This window comes from Falco punctatus (genome assembly GCF_963210335.1).
Source record: "Falco punctatus genome assembly, chromosome: 2".
Classification (NCBI taxonomy): Eukaryota; Metazoa; Chordata; class Aves; order Falconiformes; family Falconidae; genus Falco; species Falco punctatus.
In genome coordinates, this window is record NC_137581.1 from 111,431,070 (window position 1) to 111,457,203 (window position 26,134).

Here is a 26,134-nt window from a genome sequence, read left to right on the forward strand (position 1 = left end):
TATCTTATGCCCCTTGTTTCAAAAGTAACTAGAATCACAGCAGCAAACACTTGCTGCTTTTTTTTCCTCTCATCCTTTCTTTTTTGTGTTCACTAAGGTAATGACAGATACACATAGGGATGATTTGTAATTAAATTAAATTCAGCAACAAAAGGTGTGTAAAATGCATTTACTCCAAAACAATAAACAAGTACATGATTAATTGCTTGCAATATGCCTACCTTTGATGTGTGAAAATAAAGATGATGCAGCAGCTGAGTACCTTTGAATCAATTCAGCATCCACCTGGTAGAAAAGCACATCATTTACTGCAGACTTAGACAGGTTCCATAAAAAAATTTCCAAGATCTCACATGGAAATTCACCAGAACAGAAGATATTTATATCCATTTAATTCTTCCTCCTCCACCGCCGTGACTTAGAGTAATTCCCAGAATAACTCCCACTCCACCCCACCCCACCCCAGATGTCTATAAGTAAAACTATGGGGTAGGGGGGAAACTAGAAAAGTTAACTACATATTATTAGACACCCTGATAACAGAGAACTGTAAATACCATTTGCACGTTGTTTATCTTTTGTCATTATTTGTCAACATTTCCTATGTATCCTGAGATAATACTCAAGCAAACTGCAAAGAAACAAAATATAGAGGATTCCTTTAGTAGTGGCATCGGATTTCATTCAAAGTCATTGCGTTTTGAATCCCTGAGCACTACACTGTGCCACCCTATAGCACAGTAACACTTGTTAAATACGCCAATACAGTGAATATACAATTATATACACCATGAAAATAAAGAGGAAGAAGTGTGGTAATAACAAAGACCATTACTCCTGTGTGCAGAATTCTGTTACTCTGCCTGTAATTTCAAACATGCACGTCTACTTGCTAGTTTTTGGTATCTATAATGTTAATGGAGAAATCTTGGATTACTACTAGTTTCCTTTGTTTTATTAGAGAAGCAGTTCCATTTCAGTGGCAAGTAATGATAATACAGATTATCTGAAGGCTTATTTAGGGTTAATTCTTTACAGTACTCACTCAAAATGTGTTGGTATTGAAGCAATAGTTTACACTGAATTTCCACAGGGATGCAAGTCAAAATCTATACTGGATGGGTTTGGAAAATTATATTTTTTTCTCCCCAAATCTTATTATTTATCCCTCCCTCAAATCTAGATATCTCTAGAACACCAGAAAGTTGGGATTTTGAGATGTGAGCAACTGAATGTGAAGAAATCCAACGGTTCAATTCACTGCAAATTGAATGAACGAGGTTTTGTAGCAGTGCTAAAATATTTACACCCGCATCCTCGCACACATCTGCACTCCCTTGCTGCATCTCATACACAGAGATATTACACCCGTTTTTAAGAGGATGTAGAGAACAAAGAAGAAAGGGGGTCACTAACTTCTGATTTTGTTTTCTTTTAGTAGCTGTAAGCTATAAGCAGTTTAATAGCAAAAAAAAAAAATCTGTGAATGTTCATATAATAGGATGGCACCTTCAATCCTGCCTAATGTCACATAATTCAGGAACTATTCGTATTTTATTTTTTTATTATGATTTCACAGATTCAGAAAAAGACACATTTATATATATAGACCTAATATTAAAAACAACAACCAACCAACCAACCAAACAAAACATCCTTTTTTCTAGATCTGGAAATACTTCAGAAGTAAAGGCAAACAAAAGTAGCAATCCTTTTATTCCTAAGCAGAACATGAGAAGCTCAGTCAAAGGCAGGGAGATAAATAACACTATGACTACAAGCAACTGGTGTTGCTAATATCGGCTTAGCTCCTTGGAGATTGGTTGCATTCATTTCCTATCAGATGACCACTCGAGTTTCACAGCCTGCTCTACAGCTCTTTTTACAATAGGGAGCATTCTGCCCAAGCCCTGGCAAGTTGTCATTGATTGTTTCAGATATTCTGTATTCAGCTATTCACAGAATGATTCACTGGCTTTTCAAACTGTAAGCTAGCCTAGTGTGTCAAATATGCTTCTGAAGATAAAGGCATTTGTAAATGTAAAGGCATCTGTAAACGTGAAAGGTGCTTAACTATGTATGCAGCATTTACAAAGCACAGGCAGCAGGCATGAGACTGCTCCTGGTGAGAAAGAAAATAATTCAGCATCATTTTTCCTCTTTCTGAATTCAGATTGCAACATAAAGATTTAGTAGACTCACACATAATGAAGTTAGGAATTTTAACAATACATCAGCTCTGGCCTACCACTACTTCTCTATTTTCTGCACCACAGAAATGTTAGCGCTGTGTCTCCCAAGGAGCTGTGATCCCTTTACAGTGTGCAAAGTATATAAATACAGGAGCTGGGAAGCCTCAGTGGGCAAACCTACTGGCATTGAAACAATAAACACTCTGGCATACATCTACAGACACAAAACCTGGCATGCATTTGCATACAATTACTCAGAAAAAAAAGGAAAAGAACTAAAGGTCTGCATGGAGGAAAAAGGCAGTGAGACCCTAACATTTCAATACTTAATTACTCCCTAAACTTCCCCTCCAAACATGATTCTTTTACCTTTTCTCTTCTTCCTCATATTTCCAGATGTCCTTCCCACAACTCTATTCCTTTTAGAAATGGAGAAAGAAAACTGAAGATTTTCAGCTATTTTGGGGCTTGGAGATTTAAGGTTGAGATCAGAAACTAAAGGTTTTCATTTTTTCCTGATCCTGATGAGCAGAAATGTATCAGCAACAGCCTGGCTGTAGATTAATTCTGCTTTACACAAACAGACACAACATGGCCTGGCTACCTGTTGTTTGCCTGAGTCGGGTTTAGGGGTAGGGTAAGGTGGGGGTCATCGGGTTGAAATGGATGGGGTGAGAGTGAAGAACCAGCTATTTTGTGCATTGAGGGAGCAAACTGCCTGCCTGAAGGCAGGCCAGCTCCTGCTTCACCCTGCTCGTGAGGGCAAGAGGCTATAGAAAACCAGGTGATTAAACAAGTTGAGGGCTGGCCAACCAGCAAGGTCTGAATTTTGTACTTAGTTGAGAAACAGGTCTAGGTAAGTCACTTCAGCTGTGTGCCTTGGCTTTCCCAACTGTAAAGTGAGCATCATTAGGCTCCTGAGCTCTTCAGTTAAGAGAAATGGTGTCTGTATAAACTGCTGTGATAATTTGCCTGAATAAAATCCCACATGGGAGACTCTTGAAAGTACTCAGGCCATGCTGTTTCCTAAAGATCCACAGGTTTGTCCCACCAGTACTGAGGCTCAGCTGTTGGTATCAGAAGGTGGCTTGACCTCTTGCCGGTCCTCAGCTCCATTAGAACTTCATTAACAGGACAGTATACTGCACAGGCTTGCTTGAATGGGACTCTTACCTTTGGAGTTTGATTCTTTAGGAAACCTAATATATTCGGCATCTTAATCTTTTCTGAGCCATAGAGGACCAGAGAAAGGTCATATTTCATACATTATTTTTAATCAACTTCTGAACAGACTCTGTGCTCAGACTTGCCAACCCTAATGATATAGGCAACAGATTATTCCTCCTCTTGGTAATTTGCCATGTTGCCACTCTGAGCAAGTGATGTACCAGAATATCCTGTTTCTCAGGCTGCTGGCAATCAAGAGACATACCTCTGTCTCAAAACACATGTCTTGGATTTATTAACATTCATATCCAGGAAGTTCAGCACATGGCTCACGGGACAAATAACTTCGATCTGTATATGCCACCCAGAAAAACTTTCGGATGGCTGAAAGAAGAAAGGAAACTTAGCATATGGAAAAATGAGGATGTACATATTCCTGTACGGGTTTGAAAAAATTGAAGGAATCTACTTGTTAAGAAATTTCTCTTTACTTTTGTTTCTCTAAAAAAAAAAAAAATTAAAGTTTTTTCTTCTTTGTTTAAAGCAAATTAATCTCATTTCATTGATCATGAAACAGCATGCACCTAAACTTTTTATGAAATTGAAACCAAAGACTTACTGATACCTCCCAATTTTATTTTTAAGGTGTTGAATATAAGGGATTATGACCTTATTATATAAGGGATGATGACCTTATCACATGAGAAGCTGAAACAGGTTAGTTTAATTGTGATACTCTGTCCACTGAGATGACTTCCAAGTGTCTCACGTGTAAAACTGAGCATGTATGCTTCTGCAAAAGAGATGGGAGAGACAGCAGACATACTAACTTTGGTGGTGTATCTCTTACATCTGTTCTTTTTCTCTCCCCCTACTAAATTTAGCACTGCTGGAGAGATCTGCACCAACTCCCTTTTGATAAATGCCCCCAGACTTACCAAATTCTGTGCTTCTAACAGTATCTATTCAGCCTAAACGGGTCTGAACACATGAAAGGGCAAAATACGTGCAAACATCAAGCAACCAAGTGGGCAAATAATTCCCTTCTTATATGGCTAAATATACGTAACAATTGCCCTCCCCCCGTTTTGTTTCTGAAAAGCTCAGTCTCAGACCGGTTGGCTGTAAGTACAAAATAAAAGTAGCTGAAGGAGATTTTATTATTTGGGGGATAGGGACAGGACCCAAAAAACACCACAAAAAAAAAACCAAACTGGGCAGCTCTCTGACTCAAAATTTCAATCATCCCAAGCCCCATTTCAGAAATACCTGCAGAATTACCAATCTTGGAAGGTAAATACCTTTTCACTTATGAGGGGCCTAGAGGTCTCTGCCCAGAAATGGTTGCAGACCTGGGGCTAGCCTTACCACCTACCTGGACAGCTCAGTTTCTAGCATGCCACCTTGCTCAAGGTGGCTGGATTCTTCTGCCACCTACCGTGATGCAAATCAGAATGCCAGGTGCTGCTTCCTCCCCACTGTATGAAGGAGGTTACAGATTGCCCTAAACCAAGAGCTGACAACCAATCAAAGGTGCTCTGCCAGACTGTGTTTCTTCCCCAAATCAGAGTTTCAGCATACTGGCAGAGATATAAAACATCTAGCCTCTCAAAGAGGCAGGTTATTGCCTATTTGTTGATTTTCAATGCAATGTGAAGTCAGAGACATTGTTTTCTGAAGGGACATGACTAAGCCATATTAATGACCATATCTTGCTCTTGTGTCAAGCAATGGCTCCTGAGACCCAAAGGCTTGGGAGAAAATGCCTACATGTAAAGTGATCTAGTGTCACAGCAATATCAAAACTAGCCAGCTGCAACAAGGCTTTTACTATCCCATACCAGGTTAACTTCAATAATTAGCTCCTGCACCTTGCCCCAGGACAGCCACCAATCCCAAAAACATTTCAAAGTTTCATCTACTTTCTGTGCTGTTTCTTCATCCTCTTCAGGCCAGTCCACCCTGCTTCTTGCCTTTGCTGCATCTGGAGTCTTCCTTCTCTGGGCTCCTCTCCCAGCCAGCCTCTCCTCATCTGGGGCCCCTTCTTCTCCCAGGGCCTCTCCTACATCTGGGGCACGCGCTCTATCCCTCTGCCCTGTCCAGGTCTCCCTTCATACAAACCCATCTCTTCCATACCCCTTAGAGCTATTTAACTACTTAGCAGGAACCAGCCACAGCTGCACCTTATCCACATCAGCCAACCCACTGTCCCTGAAGCCAGCCCATAGCCGTATATTATCAATGTTAATTATCACAGCTCCATTCCTCTACAATTCCTCTACAATCTAGAAATACCTTTGCACACTCTCGGTCATATCCCAATTTATTGAGGTGGGAGCTATGACACCAGTTCCCCACTCCTCTCTGTCCTTTGATGCATTGCAGTCTATGTAGAAAAATAACCCTTTTGGTGGCCTCCTTGGAGACATAGCAGTTCAAGGAGTCCCCAGTCCAGACAAATGCGGGACTTACACATATCTGAAGGTCAATCTGCATATAGTCGGGATCAGTCACATGGAGGGAGACACTGCAATTTTCAATTCTCTCTCTCAAGGAAACATAATTTTCAGTTGCCTGGGCAAACCTTGCCATATACCTTTCAAAATCTGTTCACACCTTCAGCACCCTTCTTCTCAGCTGTTTGTCCCCATTCCATCAAACTTCAGCAGTCTAAAAGTTTGGCATTTAATGTAGATAGTAATTTATACTCCTTGTGGGGACACACAGGCAGCTACAGAGGGAAACTTTCCACTTTTTATAGCCACCTACCACAGAAGAGAATGGGAAATACATTTCATCATAAAGGCAGCCTAGAATAAATGCCTAAAATAGAAAAATTAAATTCAAGTTACCACATTTACTAAAAAAGAAGATGACGTGTTGTTTTTGTCAAAGCAGTTTAACTTAAAAAATATGGTTCATCTTCCTTTAGGATTAATGATGGTAAAGTGATTGTACACTGTAGGAGGCCTCCTAGTGAAGAAGGAGCACAAATATGTCCAAAGCAGGTCTATGCCTAAATAAAACACGGTGTTAGCATGTTATCTGTTTTTCTCAGTGACTTGTGAAGTTATGTGGTGTACTGTAGTTCAGAAAACTCCACAGTGATTGTTCACATTTTTACAAGTCTACCTGAATCTTATAAGTGATGTGTGAAATAGCAGATCACCTGGAGATGAGAGAAATAAGTGCAACAGGGAAGGCACCAAAAGGTATACAATGCATATTTCAAGCTTGGTGATACCTTTTGTGGAAAAAAAAATAAAGATTTGTGGCACTGGGAGGACATAAGAAGTGTATATACTTATATACACTTCTAACGTGTGTATAGTGCACTCAAAATAGAATTCTTACGAGGTAGAACAAATTGTAGAATTTCTGCATACTCCAAGAAAAGACAGAAACCCTGTTATACAGGAAATCATTAAACTGAAAGATCAAGAAATAGCACAAGCAGAAAACACTCCATAGAGAGAATTCAAGGCTAGTAACAGTTGATGTGTACAAATGATGTGGCACAATGGATTTTGCCTACAGTGAGAAACTTTGTTATACCCACACCTACTTTCTAACTTCACTAGAAAAATCACTGCATTCCAGCAGTGTGTGACTGGATTGTGTAGAGATCGCAATTACTTGCTGAGCCAAATGGGTAAAGCCGATGAGACTCCAGTTTATTTTGACACACCACCCAATTACACCATTGAAGAAATAGGCACAAAATTTGTCATCATAAAAAACTTTGGGGAATGAAAAAATGCACATTACAGTCATGTTGGCAGTGCTAGCAGATGGTATGAAATTGCCACCATATGTGATTCTGAAGCATAAAACAATGCTGAAGGAACAGCTGCCTACTGGAATAATTGTTAGGTGTCAAAACCAGGATGGATGTCTAAAGATTTAATGAAGGATTGGCTGAACGTTGTTCAGAATAGGTGACCAGGTGTGTTATTAACAAAAAGGAGGAATGCTTGTCCTAGACGCATTCAAAAGGCACCTATTACTGGCAAAAATATTGTCAGAGAAGTTAATACTGTTCTCTGGTCATAACAGAACGAGGGCGTTCACAGCTGCAGGTGGCTCGATACATTAGCAAACAAGACCTTTCAAGACCATTTGAAGTCTGTACGTTCAAAACGGCTTTAGAGAGGTGATCATGCTATAATTCCTAACAGAAAAAATAATGGAGCCAGGCACAACAACTGCATGGTACCAGATAAATCCAGGAGTTACAGCTCAAAACTTTAAGAAACTCCGTATTTCATATTCCATGGGTGGAACCAAAGATGATTTTTTTTTTAGTTCAAAAATGTTGAGAGCAGAGAAGCCACTGAAAATGACCAAGAAAGTGTATATGAGTCGGAGAGAGACAGTGATGGAAATGAAGAGGGATGATATATGTAATAAACACTTTCTGTTTATAACCTTCTATTTTGGGTGGGAGGGAGAGGTTGTCTCATATTCAGAGTTGTCATCTTTCCTGATTCATATAGTAGATTACTCCGATGCTCAGTCTCCACATCACAACTGCAACTGCACCAAGAAGGAGGTCAGAGGTGCTTGCAGAACCACTGCATATCATGAAATATGACCAGCAACATGGCTGGGGAATGTAACTGAATGGACAACAGTGTCTCTACTCTACTAGTTCAAAATTTCTATGAACTGGTGAAATTCAGTTAAAAGGAACTGCACCAGCAGATCAGCTCTGCCTTACAGACTGAAGACAATAGCAGAGATCACTCAAGCAGCAATTAACCTACAGTTCATACAAGATATCACATTTTCACAACATGCCCTCACAATATTTTCTTGTCCCAAAAATGAAAAAAAAAAAAAAAAAAAATCCAGTCATATAAAGTGTCCCTGCATCAGGGAAAGGTATAAATTCTATCACAAAGTATTTTTATGCATCTGTCATGTGTCCTCTGGGATTTTTGCATATCAGACTTGTCCAGTTTTTATTCCCTGAGTACAGGATTGCGCTAGTGACTAGATGACTTTGAAATGTCTTGGGTTTAAAATTAATAACTGGATGCAGCATAAGAATATAATTTAGTGCTACTTCTGTATAAATATATCTAGATAGGTGGTCATAAATGCACAAGAGCCCTTACAAAACTTCAAAGGCTACTCACACTGCTGAGTTTTCGTTTTCCTATTGCAAGATTGAGAGGCATATCAGTTTAAACATTCTGTTATGACAGTAGGCATTTCTGCATTAAAAAGATTCAGCATGAAGAACTGCCTAAAAAGAATATAATCAAGTCTGTATAAAGAGATCAACTACTCCCTGCCATGCTTAATGCGGTCTACATTTTGTTAATAACAGTTTTTCCCAGAAGCATCCAAAATTTCTGAATTTAAACACAACTGCATTGGAAATTTTAAGACCTGAGGAAACTGACACAGTTCTTGCCCATTTCTGTTGAAGTAGCACTGGGAGCTGGTTCTCCATTGCTACTTAACAGAGCACATTTTTGAGAGTGTGGTTTAAAAGACTCTGGAGCTGGAAGAGTTTTAAATAGATTAACTGGATATTTGTGCCTTTCCCACTTCCTAGTAGCTATACTAATTTAGGACTAAATCTTTCTTGAACTGTTATATTGTTGTAGTTCATCTTCAGCTGCATCCTCCATCCTTCTCCACCAGCACTGAGACTTCTCCTGGTAATGACAGAAGCAGAGTCAGTGCCCAGACAGCTGCCTGAGCACAGGAATACAAAAGTACCTTAAAGATACACTTATTCACACATGCTTTTGGTGTGGTCCTTATTCCTCGACATAGCGTCCCGAACTCAGTCTGCATTATTTTAAAAGTAGTTTTTATATCTAAAATTTGAAATTAAATTAAGTGGAACAATCTTCTAGTCTGTGCTGAATAGCTTCAGCTTTTGCACAATCTTGATAAATATGAAGTCGCTACGTTGAAATGAATTTAAATCTATCCTCAACATGGCTGATATTTATCACTTTTTATGACATATCTCTGTGAAGGAATGGTACCTTATCTTCTTAAATATTACAAAGTCAAGATGCTTAAATTTACAGTGCCCACAGAAGCTTTAATTCTATTTGCCTGTATCTACACTTTATAACAAGGTCTTTCACTGCACGATCACATGCAATACTTATGGGTAAAACAGACTGCTAGCTACTGTATGGTGTTACATTTGTTGGGAGTGGGCTGGGAATAAGTGTTGCTTAGAAGCTGGTATGTACCAGTTGTTTAAACAGGTAAAAACCCACCCCATTTCTTGCTTCCTGCTACAACAATAAATGATCTTCTATTTAGGATCAATTTTCTATAAAAATAAACAATCCTATTGAAATCAAACTTCAGACAAGATAAATAGGTACTTGGCTTGCCTTCTATATCTGTGGAATATATGGAGGATATAAAATGACCTCTTCAAAACAAGAGGTGCTTCAGCACACTAGCAAGATAAATAGCAGTGCTGCCCAGTATCTGAAGGTTACATCCACATAGGTTATTAGCCCTAGCCCTAACTCTGTAGCCTTCTTGGCCAAAACCAGCTAATGCTCTGTTCATTATAAAACCAAATTAATTTGTCTGTGACGGAGAGTGATTAGAAAATTTGATAGGAAAAATATCAAATAGAAAGCCTCCTTGAGAGCAATGGGAGAACACTCAGAGATAGCGATGCGTGTGTCTGACAAAAGAATGGCAGTAGTAACTTCTGCTAGTGTAATATAAAAAGTACTTCCAATTGATTTCTTCATGCTTTTATGTACAGGTACGCTTCTGGGGCCAAAGTTTCATTTCACTTGTATTAAAATACTTCTAAGTGAGAAAAACATTCACCCTTCCAAATATGTATTCATCATTAGTCCTCTAACTCCCTTACAGTGTTTTTTGCAAAATGAAGTGTGGGTCTCAGTCTGTTTTCCAGTCTATGTAAAATCCATTACAGCTGACCCTCACTGTCCCAGTTAAATAGCCAAGAAGTGAATTAGCATAGGGGAAAAGGATGGCTCTGAGTATTTAGCTAACAACAGATTTCTTGTAGAATAAGTAAGTATATGGTAGATCAGAGTAACAGAGGTTTCAGTACTGTATCACAGCAGATCTGTGCAACTTAAGGTGATTCCTAACAGACAGAGCAATGAATGAAGATTTATCCACAGAGAAAATAGAGTAGTCAAGATCTCTATTCTTTCAGAAAGACATCGTTAATGCCAATTAAAAACATGAATCAGAAGATACATGTCTTTGCTGTTTCAAAACCAAACATCAAAACATTCCATTTGAGAGTGATGAAACAAAATGTTCCACTTCCTAGGTGGAAAAAAAAAATAAAATTAATATCACTTTTTTCAGCTTGAGCTATTGAACAGATTCAGGACAAATTATTTTCCTTAACCTTACTTCAGCAATTTTTTATCCCAAAATCCTGCTTAATTTTAGCCTTAAGCATTGCAGACACCGCTACTCACTCCAGCAAGGTTGGTGAGGAGCATCAAAAAGAGGAGCTGTAGCTACAGGAGTTTCTTCAGACACAGTTTATTCCAAACTACAAGCCAGCCAACGCCAGGGTAGAACTGTTCAGATGGTGGCTCCCCTTCTGCCACTACAGGACTCCAGACCTGCAGCCTTCACAATTCCCCCCATAATCCAGCTGGCCCCTGAACATGCCGGTCTGTTCCCTGAGCACCTGCTCTGGTGAAGGAACCAGACCTATGTGTTGTGAAACAAAGTGTGGCCACATGGAGGTGAAACCTACGCTGGAAGACACAGTGTTGCAGCCCAGATTTCCAGGATTAGGTGGGTGTGGAATGAAAGCAATGAAAAGAAATGCTTTTGATCCCAATTTGTGATCGTGCAGTAGAGGAAAGGAAAATCTAGAAGGTACGTTGTAGAAGACTGCATTTGTGGAGATGCTGTAGCAGCACTGAGAAGGCAGCAGATCCCAGCTTAGGTAGGCAGCTGTAGCCTGCAGGGACGAGGTGCACAGTAGTCCTAGCTTTCAGGAGTGAGGGATTGTGCTTGGGCAATGGAGAGGAAGGGACTGAAGCATGCCACTTTCTCTGTATGGCAGGCCTGGCACAGACCTGGAGGCTGGTATCAACAGAAGCAGCCATGCCTACCAAGTTTGGAAAGCCTCATTGAAATGGGACAGTAGCTTGAGTTTTATGCAGGACTTTAATCTCTGAAAGCCAGTTCTCTATTTGCTACAAAAGAGCCTGGAGTTTGTGACCTTGAGGTTGAGCTGTAAGACTCCCAGAAATATCAGAAGTAGAGAAATATATTACTCCTCAGTATTGCAGATGTTGTTTCTCTGTCAATTGTCACTGAGCTATTGCCTCAGAAAAGAACACTGAAGTGTCAGTGCTGTCTGCAAGCCACAGTGAAAACATCAGTCACCCTAATTAAAGAGCATCCAGAAATTGTTTTCCCTTATATACTGTTCACCACCAAAGAATACATTGTGAAAAGACCACAGCCTGTTGTTTGGATGATGCTATTAAAAAACTGAAATCTGGCAGATGTTGACATCTGATGCTTTTGGCAGAAGTTATTGTTCCAAATTCATCCAAATATTAAATATTTATCCATACAACTAAAGAGGAAATAAGAATCTCAGGACATTATCAACAAGACAACATGGATGTAAAAGCCCAGCTAAAGGGAACCTACTCTTAAAGAGAAGATCCTGCTGAGAATTTCTCTCAGAAGACATATTGCCAAGACAACCATAGTAGAAAGAGCCAATGTTCAGGATACAGCTAAATACTTACCATTCTATGTCTTCCTTTCTAACCCCAGATTTTTAATACCCAGTGACAGTGACACTTGGGTTTTATCTCTTCCTCACTTACACTGCTGGAGCAAATGCATGCTTAGTCTTTCCCGCATGTGTTGCCTAACAAAAGCATGGTGAATACCTGGAGATGACAGCATTGAAATTACATTTATAGGAATAAGAAAATCTCCAACCCTAGCAACAAGATGATATAATAACAATGACCTTAAATGCCTAATGGTCCAAGATAAAAGAGTAAGATTTTGAGGAAAGCATGCATATAATATTATCCCATTTGACTAAAATCTGCTAGTGTCACAATAAAAGGCAAACCTGTTGCTGTTATAGCAAATCTAAATCCAACTCAGCAAGCTAAATGGCTTTCAAACCCCCAAATCAGTGGAACGTATGAATGGGATAATTATATGCTGTTAGCTTTTCTTGATCCACTTGTTTGAAGGATGATTTGTCTGAAATGCTTGCACCAGATATCTACCTTCCCTTCTTTCTCTACATTTTTTTTCAGACTAGGTAAATTAGATGATGAGAGAGAGAGAGGGAGGGAGGGAAGGTAAAAAGCCTTGTTCTCTAGAAGCAGGCAAGCAAATTATCAGTGACAGATGCAACACTGACAGCATAAGTCATTGCTTACATCCATCTATAAGTCATTGCATGTGTTTGTTGTTTTATTTGAGGTGAAGAAGGAGGATGATGAAGAAAGAGGTAAACATATGAAAAAACAAAGTAATCTTTCAAGTTTTCCTAACCTCTTAGTAACATTTCAGCCTGGTTAGCAGTACTATTCCTTTATCATTTAATCAAATAGTTTAAGTATTAATTTGAATCAATTTTGCCTGCTTACCCAGGATTTCAAGGAGTAATAAATAGGTACCTCTGTATGTAAGTTATTTGCATAGCTAATAATTTTGTTCCTTCATTCTGTTAAAAAAATTAGGCTCAGGAATTAATTATAGCCCCCTATTAGTGAACAAAACAGCAATTGTAATACCTAATGATGCCCAATATTTTTCTCATTGTCCTTGGTTCTTAAGGCATGCAGAATCTTGAGCTAGATTCTCCCAGTAGGACTACACAATTTTTTTTCTCGTTATATTTGCTTTTCCTTACATTTGCTAGAAATTTTCAGGTAGGCAAGGGTATTCATGCTACCTTTTCAGTTAAAAACAGAAAGCGAAAGATAAAAACAACTTCTTCAGTATCTTTTCTTTAGATTATTTGAAGCTCCATAGACTTTTACTCCTCAAACCTTGATTGTACAGAAAAAATCCTCACTTGTCTTCTCTTTACTGTTTCAGTAAAGTGTCACTCTTCAGAGAACAGAAAACAAGCAGGACTACTTTTGTAATTTACCACCACCACTACCCAGTAAAGAGGGAGACTGGCTTGGAACGCCATCAACACTCTTTATGGGATGGCCATTCTTCCTAATTACATTCCCTGCTTCTACTAATATTGTTGTTAATCCTATTGGAACATACTGTGTTATTTCTATTGATTACAGTGGACTTTGGATCCAGCTGACTGATAAAAAGAAATAATGGCCTTAGGCCGGAATGCTGAATTAATATGTTTCTGAATATTCTATGAAGAACAAAAAATCCCCAAAGAAAGCATCATTACTTTTGCAGCCCCACAGATTAGGGAAGCAGAGAAATGAAAGAAGACTGAAAGCAAGAATGAAAGGGGAGCAGTAACAGCGCAAGAGAGAAGATAAACAAGGGAACAGAAGGTTTTAAACTCTGTGGTGTTTGAAAGGAACAGGACAGGAAGGTGAATTTTTCTCATTACCATTTCAAACAGTTGCCAGCTAATGCTCTTGGTGGGGAAGAGGGGTCATTTCTTATTAAACATAATGAAGAAAGATATAATGCAAAAGTAAACTGTAATTACCCTACTTCCTGAACTTATATAGTCAGTGAAGATTAAGAACTAAATAATTAAAACCCAGGTACATTTTCTTAACATATAAACATGTGTACATGTATTGGCAGGGGTTAGATCAAGTTTAACCCAAAGGAATTACATCCATGAAATAATATTATTTTAGTAATACTACACTGCTTCAGCAAGAGCAATATTTAGAAAATACTAACATTATCAAGAGATGCAAATGAAGATTAATCTGACCTTCCTACTTGAGAAAATTCAGTATTTTGGAGCTGTTTCACAGCTTTGCACTTTTACGAGAATCTTAGAGCTCATACGGCAGTAAGCCGCATATTCCTCTTCTCCCATGCTTAATATGCATCAGAAATATTACAGCAATGTTAAGAAACTGTAATACGTATTAAGTGAGTTTGCCTTCTACATACAAAACAGTGGATACAACTGTTGTATATTAAAATGTCTATGGATCTTGGAATCGTCACAGCTTTCTTTTTCTATAAATCTAATAGAGCTGAGTCTGCTCCCATCTTACTGATAACAACCAAACAGGGATTTTGCGATCAAGCAGGAAGGGCAAAGGATATAAAAATAAAAAATTAATAATAAGAAGAAAAGTATAATACTATGTCCTGGTTTCAGCTGGGATAGAATTAATTTTCTTCTTAATAGCTAATGTAGTGCTCTGTTTTGAATTTGGTGCAAGAACAATGTTGACAACACACTGATGTTTTTAGTGGTTACTGGGTGATGTTTATACTAAGTCAAGGACTTTTCAGTTTCTCAGACCCTGCCAGCAAGAGGGCTGGGGGCGCATGGAGAACTGGGAGGGGACACAGCTGACCCAAACTGGCCAAAGGGATATTCCATACCATGGGGTGTCATGCTGAGTATGTAAGCTGGAGGGGCAGTTGGCTGGGGCTGGCAGGGAGATGCCAGTCACTGCTCAGGGACTGGCTGGGCATCAGTCAGTGGGTGGTGAGCAGTTGTGTTGTGCAACACAGGTTTTTTCTCCCTCCCCTCTGAATTTTATTCCTCTCCCCTTCTCCCTGCCTTTCATTATAATTGTTGTTGTCATTATTACAACTATTGTTACTGTCATTACTGTTTGGGGAGTTTATTCCTATTTATTTTAATTATTAAATTGTTCTTATCTCAAGTTTTACATTCCTTTCCAATTCTTCTTCTCATCCCTCTGGTTTGGGGGGACTAAGTGAGTGGCTGTGTGGTACTTGGTTTCTGGAAGGGGTTAAACCATGACATAATACTACTGCTAAAATACTCTACCTCTGCTGAGGACATTGTGGCATCTATAATGAGGTACAAAGTGCCATGGGATCTCCCATTAATGAGATAAATTGGTCCTGGACTAGAGACACTTGGGAATTTCCAGTGCTTGGCAAGAGGGCTGGAAGAAAATGGATTTTCCATCATAGTGCAAGTGGGTGACCTGCTTTGTAACCCTGATCACCGCATTGCTTGATTTGTATGACTAATGGCCATCTCTCCCCAACTTCAGGTATGAAAGAACATTGCAAACTTTCAATTTATTAGGTAGAGCATAAAGGCCAGGTTCACTTGTTGCAACAGCAGGTCCTTTTGAAGGTTATCACCTTGATTTCTAAGGCTTTGACCTATGACCAGTGTTTGCCTTTACTGCTCACAAAGGACGCTTATATTATGCACTTGCAAAATAATTTTTCTAAAGCACAGCTGTCCAATCCTACATGCCATTCAGGAGTACAGTCTAGAAAAAATCTTGTGGTATCGAAACTTGACAGCTCTCTGCTGAATATTAAATCAGATCTGTCTACCCAAACTATTATCAGACCACAGGTAGGAATGTTTTTAATGTTTCTTCCTTGTCATGTAAAGTTACTTGTTTGGTGATGTAAGGACACTCTACATTCCTTTTCAAAATTATTTTCATATAACACAACACTATGAGGTAGCTTAGTCACAGATGTAAGCTGGTCTTCCTATATATGCACAATGCACATACAAACATTTTGAGTTCTGAGTATAGATTAATCTGGCTGTTCTATGCCAGAAGTCAGGTAGGATTTCACTCTCCTTACTTGAGCATTGCTTCTTGACAGGTGTGAGCATCAGTGTGATGGCTATTATGGCTTTCAGCCAAAAGCATCTAACTTTTCTTGTTCACTGAATATGCATATGAGCTGCCTAGTCTGGCTTGGTAAATTTGTAGGTCTGAGTTCTTGCATTGCTTAGTCTAACAATGCCCAAGTTTCTTGTTAATCTGGGTGTAAATAATTTCTTTCCCAACACATAAATTAGAATACATTCAGAAGCCATCCGCCTTGAATAATGATTTAGTTAAGTAGAAAAGAAAATATCACTCTGTAATTGAGTTGGTGAGGTGCATAAAGGTCCCTCTACATGAGCAGAGAATAATGAAACTGGATCCAAAAATAAGTAGAGTGAAGACTTCTGTTCATACACAGCAGTACCAATGCATCAGAAACTGAATGTTGGAAATCCTTGTAATCATCTGTTAGAGGATTCTTTGCAGTGGCAAGTAGATTTGGTTGTGTGGCATTTCAAGCCCATGAGTCTGAAGTGCTGGAGTTTGAACCAAACCCAGTATGCCAAGGCCTATGCATTATACCCTTCTAAGGATGGATGACCCAGGAAGAATATGAGACAATATAAGGGAAAAGAACAGTAACGTGTGGGCATGTGGAGAAGCATGTAACAGTATATCCCCAGAATACTTCTTCAGCCTCCAACTATCCATAAGTCTGATAATTAAAGGTCAGTTGGTCAAATCACTGTACGAACCAAGTTAGCAAAAAACTACAGTTATGAATAGTTCTGGCAAACAGAGAGATATTAATAAGAGTCCTACTTTTTTCTAAAATTTTGGAGAGGTACCTACTCTCCAAAGTGTGACTTCCAAAGAAGTGGATACTTCTCTGACAACACCACCTCCACATTCAGCTGAGGTCAGGCAGGATGCTAGGAATTAATAGGAAAACACAAAACCAGTAGATATTATTGAGTACCATATACTAGGATAAATATATTGAGTACCATATACTAGTCTAGTCAGCCCATCTCCAAAAGGGTATGGCAAAATAAATAAATAAATAGATAAATAGATAAATAAATAAATGAATAGGCATAAATCAGAAAATCTCAGAGGTGATTAATCCTTTCTTAATAAAGACAGTAAATGTAAATGGACTTTAGCTTTTAAAGGAGACAACAAGCCAAAATAAGGCAAAGCTAAAATAGTCAGAGACAATGCACATACCAATGAATAATCACTCTATTCTATTGTTTCCTGTATTCATGTGTAACTTATCTTCACGCCTAAGCAACCAGGTTTGGTCACTGTCAGGAAGAAGATACAGTGCTAGGTGAGCTTTAGGGATAAATGGCATGGGTTTATGTAAATAAATAAATAAATAAATAAATAAATAAATAAATAAATAAATGGGGGGAGAATAAAAAGAAAAAAAAAAAAATGGAGTTCTGTTTTTCTTCAAAGTAACTTAGAGGGCAGTTAGGAAATTCACAGCAGGTTGTGTACATCATTCTTGTAAACTAAATGTGGCAATGCTGATTTGTTTGTTCCCTTCACGTGGCAACTTTGTGAAACAAAAAGTAAGCTGAGATTTCCCACTGAACTCCAACCTTCCTGATCCAATCTCGAAAAAATCTGTAACACTTTTAAATCAGTCTGAAGCCCAGGACTGCGGAAACCTTCAACTAATGAAGCAGAGAACTCCTGGAGAAATGTGCTTTTGGCCCATTGTAGCATAAAAACTGAAATGCAGACAAAAAAGACTAAAAAAATCAAACCACAAAATCCTCTAACATTCTGTGCTTCACAGTTCTTGTAGAAATTTGACCTTCTGAGTGATCTATATTGCTGGGAGTTTTAGTCAAGGGAAGTTTAATGGTTGGGTGTATAAGCAATGGAGTTGTGGTGGAAAGGCAGCTGGGTAGGTAGCATTTGGCATAGCATTGTGTGTGATTGTCCAGGATGCTTGTCTTCATTAAAATCACTAAAATAAAGGTATTAAACTGGAACACCTCTCCTATGAATAAAGGCTGAGAGAGCTGGGATTGTTCAGCCTGGACATGTCTCCAGGGAGACCTTACTGCAACCTTTGAAAATACAGAGAGGGTTCATTAGAGAGACAGAGGGAGATTTTTTACCAAGGCCTGTAGTGATAGGACAAAGAGCAACAATTTTAAACTGAAAGAGGGTAGGTATAGATTGGATGTATGGGAGACAGTTTTTATGATAAGGGTGGGAAGACACTGGAACAGGTTGCCTAGAGAAGCTGGGGGATGCCCCATCATTGGATGTGATCAAGGTCAGGTTGGATGGGGCTTTGAGAAAACTGATCTAGTGAAAGATGTCCCTGCCCATGGTAGAATGTTGGACTAAATGATCTTTAAAGGTCCTTTCCAGCCTATGGTTCTATTATTCTAAACTAATATCAGCATGCACAAATATACAGTAATTCAAAGCTGCCTGGGCACGTGTACAAAAATGTCACTATAATGAAAAAAAAAAAAACCCAAAATCCTGCAAGACAATCATTACTTTCACTAGTAGTTATGTACTAGGAGATCCCTTTTCTTAAGCAAGGTGGGGAGTGGGGATGTCCAATGACTACCAGTTTTAAAATAACTACTCAGCAAAATACTGGCTTTGTAGAGTTCTGTGAATCAGGATGGAAATGTTTAAGTTCTTAATTTAAACATTGTTTCTCTTGTGATTACAGAGAAACAATGATGAAATTAAAAAGTACTGTGCTTTTTTTTTTTTTCTTGTCTAATGACAAACAAGGGGGAAAAATAACATCTTTGTTTTCAACATTATCTAGTGTGGGGAAGTAAAATAGAAATTGAACAGATGCCTCCATTCTACTGTAGGTTCTTTTTCAAAATCTATTTTTATAATTCTCTAAGAAGGACATGACAATTCAGCTTTCTGAATTAGAAAAAATAAGCAGGTTTACTTGAGAGAATGGTTACTGCATACTTGCAACTTATGATACCTGCTTTAAGATGCTGTATTATGAACAACAAAGTAGTTGCACACAGCAGTTATTTGGAATCCCTTAGGATTTTCAATGAAATCTGAGAAAATCACACAGTAAGTGCATTTCATCCAAAGGAACAAAGTGAGGTTATCAAAAGATATTATTACGATTCTTCAGAGGGAGCACAGTATATGATTCTTCTCAGTAACAACTTTAGTTACATGCAAAACCAGGTATTTCAGGCAGACCATCAGCACAGCCTCAGGGAATAGCAAGAGATGAACTTACGAGCCTAGTGTTAGGTGTGTGAGGCCTAAGATTGATGTTCAGATGTTTGAAATAAAGAAGTCAAGCTTTCAGTGGCTTCACTTCAGCCAAATTGTCAATGTTTAAGAAAGAAAATGAGATTTGGGCACCCAGGCCTACCTGGGTTTAGGCTCCAATACACACATTTGAGTTCCTCATCCCCTGTACAGTCAGTGGAGGAAACTCCAGAAGGTAATTCAGTACAAGAGTGGTTGAATGTGCCTGTTTCTCTCACCACTTAATATAGAAGTAACAGTAGGTGAGTACAAAGGATCAGAAAAACTCGTTGAGGACATGACTGAGGACATCTGTGCAGTGGAATATCCATTTTAAAGACTCTGCAGGGCACTGCACCACCATACCCAGTTCAGTCTGAACGGCCTAACAGATTATAACACCTTGACATGTGCTTTGCATTTTTAACAAGGGTCACGAGTCCACAACTATTATTTGACACAGAAGGGCAGCGAAAGTCAACCACACTGCCAGAGAACATGCTCCTTTCACTAACTGAGGATTTTTTAACATAAAACTTCCAGAGGGCCCCAAGCACCCATGCTACTGGAGAGGACAGCCTGGCCTTGCCTTGCTTCAGCCCCTACAAACCTGACCCAAGAGGAAAACTCACACTGCTGAATTGGGCAGCTCTTCTCAGGAGACATGGTTTTAACCTGTGTTCTTGATGTCTCAGCATTTGCAGACAGTCTGGTCTTTAAAAAAATTATTGCAGTACAGTTAAATGCTTTTTGGAATAAAGCAGCACCCAGCATACAGTCCCATACAATTTTCTAGTAGCTCTCTAAAGATCCTAGAAAATTACCCTGTCACAAACCCTCTGTGCCACCTTGACAGCAGGACGACCTCAATACCTAACAGAGACATTTCTGGCATGGAAAGCCCAGCACCAGCTGACGGAAAGGCCGTACATAGACATACCTAACACCAACCAACATCCAAGCTTTGCCAAGGGACACGCAGGGCCCGAGCGGAGCAGGCTGCTTTCTGGTAATTCCTGGCTGCGGAGCATCACCCTGGTGCTGCCACAGTTAAGCACAATTTAGAGATGTGATTGAGTCATTCTAACCTATCCAGGAACCTTCGTCCAGGGATTACCACAAACATAAATACTGTTCTACAGTCACCCTTCCCATGTGCACCTCTTCCTGGGAAAGGGATAATGCAGGGGGAATGTAAAAATCGCTAATCTGAAACACAACCAGATCCAGGAATTGGCAAATAAAATTATTCTCGTTTTGAGAAATTTCTGGACCTTCCGAGGACATGCAATGAGAATGGATTGGTTATGCAGGAAAGGTTTAAAAAAAACCAAACAACCATGTGCAGAAACCATGAGATGAGTCAAATACTGGAATCTAATTGATCTACCTTAATTAAAACTACAATTATTTATTACAAAAGAATGTTTTCACCCACACATCCCAGTACATGGGAATTTACGTTTAACTCTTCCTTGTATTCCAAAGTTACACATGGAGATTTCCACATCTCACAGTGATAGCGTTTCCCATAAATTCAAATAGATGATTATCCTCAGCTGATGCATCAAGGCAAGCATTTCAAACTGTATAAGACAACTGTAAACTTCACAGAGATTAATGAATTTAAGCTTCAAAACTAGCAGTGCACCTTTGAATAGAATGCATTTGCAGTTTTCTCTACAAAGATGGGTTAATTTATTAGGCATATGTATGAACTGATACCTTTCCTGAAAAATTTATTGCCATTTCTAACTGGAAGAACCCTTTCTTTTTAATCAGTTCTTCCCCATTCATACTGAATCAAGGTTGGAAAGAAAATTGCTCCTTAACGAGGGTGTGATACTTAATGCTACAGCATACTAGTCCACGAATGTACTTTGTTCTGGTTAGGCTTGCTGGATAAATAATTTAAGTTCTTTTCTAATTTTATAGAAGTGATTACTTTAGAGTAAAGTAATATTCTGTTTCTCTGAAGCTTGCTACCAGAGCTTGGCCATAAATATACAGAAGCCAACAGTAGGCATTTCCATGTTCTTTTAGAACTTTATTGCAACTTTTTCGTTTTGACACTATGCTTTATCCTAATGGGCTTTTTATCCCCTGCATACATTTTAATTAAAGAATAAATAACCATCAGCAGAACATGGATAATTACTGTAGGTACATTAGAAATGAAAATCTCATGCTATAATTGTCTCCAAGTCAATGAAAACATTCGTTATAAAAGTGTACCTTATTGGAGATTTCAATTGCTTATACTTATACTTTTAAATCAGTGGCAATGCAACAGTTATTAATAGGATCTTTCAGTGTGAGAAACTCTAAGTCACAAAGACAGCTTAAAGACTTTTGGGTACATGAAAATTTACCCTTCCTTTTTAATACCAAGACTTCTGGGCTTCTTCATTTGTTACAGCCCTTTTAGAGAGACTGTAACTGCTTCAAATCCATTTACTACTGCTGGAGGAAACATAAAACCATCCACTATTCTTGTTATCAGACAGCAGAAGCATAGAAGCAGAACATCCCCCACCCCCAACCTCTCCAGACTGAGAGAAGTTTATTGATTTCGGGATTTGTGGATCATTGTAACTTTTACTCAACAATACAAAAAGAAGACAAGTGTTTGGGGGTCTGTCTGTTTGGGTTTTTTTGATCTTCACAGTTCAACACAATGTTCTTTGGCACCACTACAGTTGTTTATGGAGTCTTTCCTCTGTTAATACAAAGATGAGCCACACCTATTCACCTCTTAGCTCTTCTACTCAGAAATACCTAAAGCTGAAAACTTATTTCTTCCATTTTGCCTTTCCTTTTCCTGGCTAGGGAGTATGCAGCTGATATTAACCTATGGTTTCTTCCACCTCCAAATATGCTCAGCATTTTGACACTGCCAGCCCAGCTCTCCCTGAACCTCTAGCAGAAAAATGTTCTGTGACAAGTCATTCCTCTTTTGGAGGGCAGCACCTTGCCATAATGTCTAAGCGCATTTTTTGAAGCCATGAAAATGTGGGTCGGAGTTCTTCATTGCTTAGGAAATGTTTCTAACCTAGTTCAATCAATGCAGAAGGAAAAAAGAACCAGAGGTATGGGTGACAAAAAAATTCTACAGGCTGTGTAAGCTATTCTACTGGGAGCAGATCTGGTGTTTGAAAAAAATAATGGAGGTGAACATCATGATTGATGTCAAAGGCTCTTAAATTCATCCTTGTGTAAAGATCCCAAGATTCAAACTAATACTCCCCCAGTAACAATAGACAGGACCCTTCCTTGTCAGTGTTCTTTGAACATTTTTCAGCTTGTGTGTGTAGCACAGATATGTCCAACACTGCCTTAAAGCCTTCCCCTGTTTGCAAAGGCTTTTATTTTGAGAAATTGATTCTCAGTATGGATGTAGAATATAATTCAACTTCCATCTGACACCAACAGAATTTAATTTCAAAGGAAAGACAACTATATGAGTTCTAGGAAACGCACAACATTTCAGAAAAAAAAAATACATAGTCAAATATCCAAATTTCCTCTGAAAAATAGACTCCATGGAAAATTTTCAACCAAATTAAGATATAGGATAGCCAGTTTTCTAGAAAATGTCTCATTTATTCTTCTCTGCACAGTCTGTTTCCCTTCAGTGTGATATCTTCACCACAAATAGAAGTAAGTGCATCTTAGGTCACCTTCAGCTATTAAATTTAGCTCTTACAGTCCCTAGCATCTATCCATCCTGTTGAAATCACTGCTCAGGTCTTAAGATAAAACATCTAAAACCTCATTCTTTAAATATTTCTTTGGGTTCTTTTTCTTCCAACAACCTAAACCAGACAGAGAATAGAAATAGTGACACTATATTTCACATAGTAGAAATTAGGCAGGGCATTTTCTGAACAGTTGATAATGGATTCCCATCATAGCACTCAGAATTAGTCATCAAGTCACAATCTGAGATCAAATAAAGAGCTTTTCAAAGAAAATGAGCATGAACTGGCAATTAATACATCTAGACTAGATATTTGAGGGTTTTCAATTATAAGAATAGCTAGGATCTGAACCAATCTCCTGAGTAATAATAACGAAGGCAACAATCTACCTATTGCTGAGGAGAAACTTGATGACTTTCATAATCAGATTGACTAGAATAGAAAGAATTCACTTCCTGGATTCAGTGATCCAAAGGATCACTCTCAATGCTTATATTCTAAAAGCTGATTTATTTATTATGATTCTATGTATCTTCCCAAAATATCCAGGGAAGGATGAGATGGAAAGGAAGGAAGATGAATCCCACTTTACAACATTTGGAAAGAACATGAATAAGAGGTCATTATAAACCCTTTTTTGGTTACATTTTTTACTAATACAGTGAGCTTTACAGAAAAAGAGAATCTTATCCAAAACCAGAAAACAGTTTTATTTTGTTTGGTTTGGTTTTTTTTTAATAAATAGTAGAATTCCGAATTCTTATACAGTATTAATTATGTGCCCTTTATTATTTATAGAATATAGTTTCTAAAACCAACATGACTCTAGGGTTGAACACCAAATGGTATTTTATGAAGTAGTCCGACTATGTTGCCAGTAACCAGTTAAATATCTTTTAATTAGTTCTTATAATCAAACTTAATTAAAATGAATTATTCAAATATTATGTATTACAGTCAAACATTAATCTTCTCAGGAAAGGTAAAGAAACTTAAAAGGCTATGATTTAAAACAAGTCTCCACATTTAAGCTTATAAGCTTGTGGGTGTAAGAGGAAGGATCCACAATTTGAATTGCTCTCTTATAGGACCTTTGCCTGTGCTGAAGTTGCTTGGACAAGCAAAAGTCGCAGTAGGGAGACCAGAGACATCTGAGTGCTCAGAAAGACATCCTTGGGTTTCTGTGACTGTAGTGGCAGACACATACAATAACCAAAGTTCAGAAAAATGCCATTTTGAAAATATGATTTAAGCAAATATTTTATATCGTTGTAAACTCTGGGAGGCCTGGAGCTGGTGTGTATTACAGAAAAAAAAGTTCAAGTATGATGTCAATTAACAAGAATTAGATGACTGTACTTTAAATAAAAACAACAAACCAACCAACTAACAGGAAAAAAGGAAAGCCAACAAAACCCAAACCCACTTCACCCTGGAAACTGTAATACTTTTGTGTAAGTCTGATTCCAAAATTCAGTAGCACAAGATAGGCAAAAGAAAGCAGTTCATCTAGAAATAACATAGGTACTCTGTGAAGTTTTAGTCATAATGCATAACACTCCTGCATATTAAAAGACTTTCATATTTAATTGCTGATAATAAAAAATAGGAAGTGGCAGAATATATTTTTTTATTATTATTCAGTGAATATGTCAGATTTGGGATTTAAAATATACTGTGACTATATTGAACAGTAAAGTATAAATAAATCTATTAAAAAATAGGTCAAAACATATTTTACCCATAGCTTTTCTTCTGTTTTCTTTTACAATGGGCAGTACTCGGGATATTTATGCAGTATACAAGAGGTCCAAGGGTAAACACAGATAAACTTAGGAAAATAAATGTATCAGACTGATCTTCAACTTATCTAAACTGGTGAACTTGTATTGACTCAGTGAGATGACTATCATCTTTACTCTATAGAAGCTGCTCACAGCTATCTTTCCCAGACTCAAAGCTGAAGATGCAGTAATTCAGAGACTTAAGTAGCCATATTCCCTTTGACCCCGCATACATTCACCTCATGGCATGATCTCCAACCGGGTGTAATAGCTACAGAAGTTTCTGCAAGTAGAAATATACATTATTGACATACTAGTTTTGTCTCAAGGTATGAAGCAAGGCCTTTTTGCTTTAGCCTTGCACAAACTGAAATATGAAAAAACTTTGTTTACAAAAGGAGAGAAAAAGAGTTTGAAGTATTTACCTAAACAAAACTAAGATCCAGAAGGCATACAGTTGTTCTCCCTAAGTACAAAGGAGGAAAATGAGCTATTTCACCCCAGCAACAGTAGTAACTACACTGGCATTGGAAGAAATATGTGTGAACTGGGTGAGAATAAATTCAAGCTGGATATTGAAAGAAGGCTTCAAATCATCGGGGAAGCAAGACTGTAAGACTACTTTCTATTAGAAACAGTAGAAAAAAAAGGAAAAAGTTACCATTGTCAAGATTTGGCAAACTTATGATTAAGATATGTATGATATGACAGATCTGGGACTGACAGCCCAAAAGGTCCTTGGATATCTTGTACCCTGTGGTCCCATGTGAAAAACATATATATATATATATATATATATAAATCACTCCTACCTTCCAACTGGAATGAATCCTACCTTGTGCAGAAAATTAGAAATACACCTTTCAGTCTGAGCAATGTTTGTTACATGCTACTCCAGCTGTTTATACCATAGGAAAACTTTATCTGCAAGGCAGTAGAAATTTCTCCTGTTTATTTTTATTCTAGTGTTAATGAAAACGTTTGTTTGCACAAACAAGAGCTTTAGATCATTGCAAACGGAGTCCAGAATGGTTGTGTGTGTGCATGTGCGTATGCACCAGTTGGTTAAAAGTTGAATAGACTGATGCAGTGCAGAACTAGATGGAGAAAATAATCACTCTGCCACAACCGTAGTGCTGCCGGCAGAACAGACTATGGGAACACTTCTCATCCATTTCAGCTGCAGTGTCCACAGCTTCATCTATAACTCAACTACCTCAGTTTACCTGGCTCAAGGCTGTTTAAAGCTGTGTTTGCACTGAGTTGATAGATCACTGTGGCACTTCACTAGT

General features: G+C 38.3%; 1 protein-coding gene across 1 annotated transcript in view; it reads right to left on the reverse strand.

Moving 5' to 3' along the window:
* LOC308059366 (uncharacterized protein) overlaps nt 1-16,590 on the reverse strand; it is a 57,903-nt gene extending 41,313 nt beyond the window's left edge. The window contains exon 1 of the mRNA XM_080376577.1: nt 222-16,590. Coding sequence (XP_080232703.1) covers nt 222-390 — 169 coding nt within the window. The 5' untranslated portion in view covers nt 391-16,590. The remainder of the gene's footprint in view (nt 1-221) is intronic.
* Nucleotides 16,591-26,134: the final 9,544 nt, after the last annotated feature.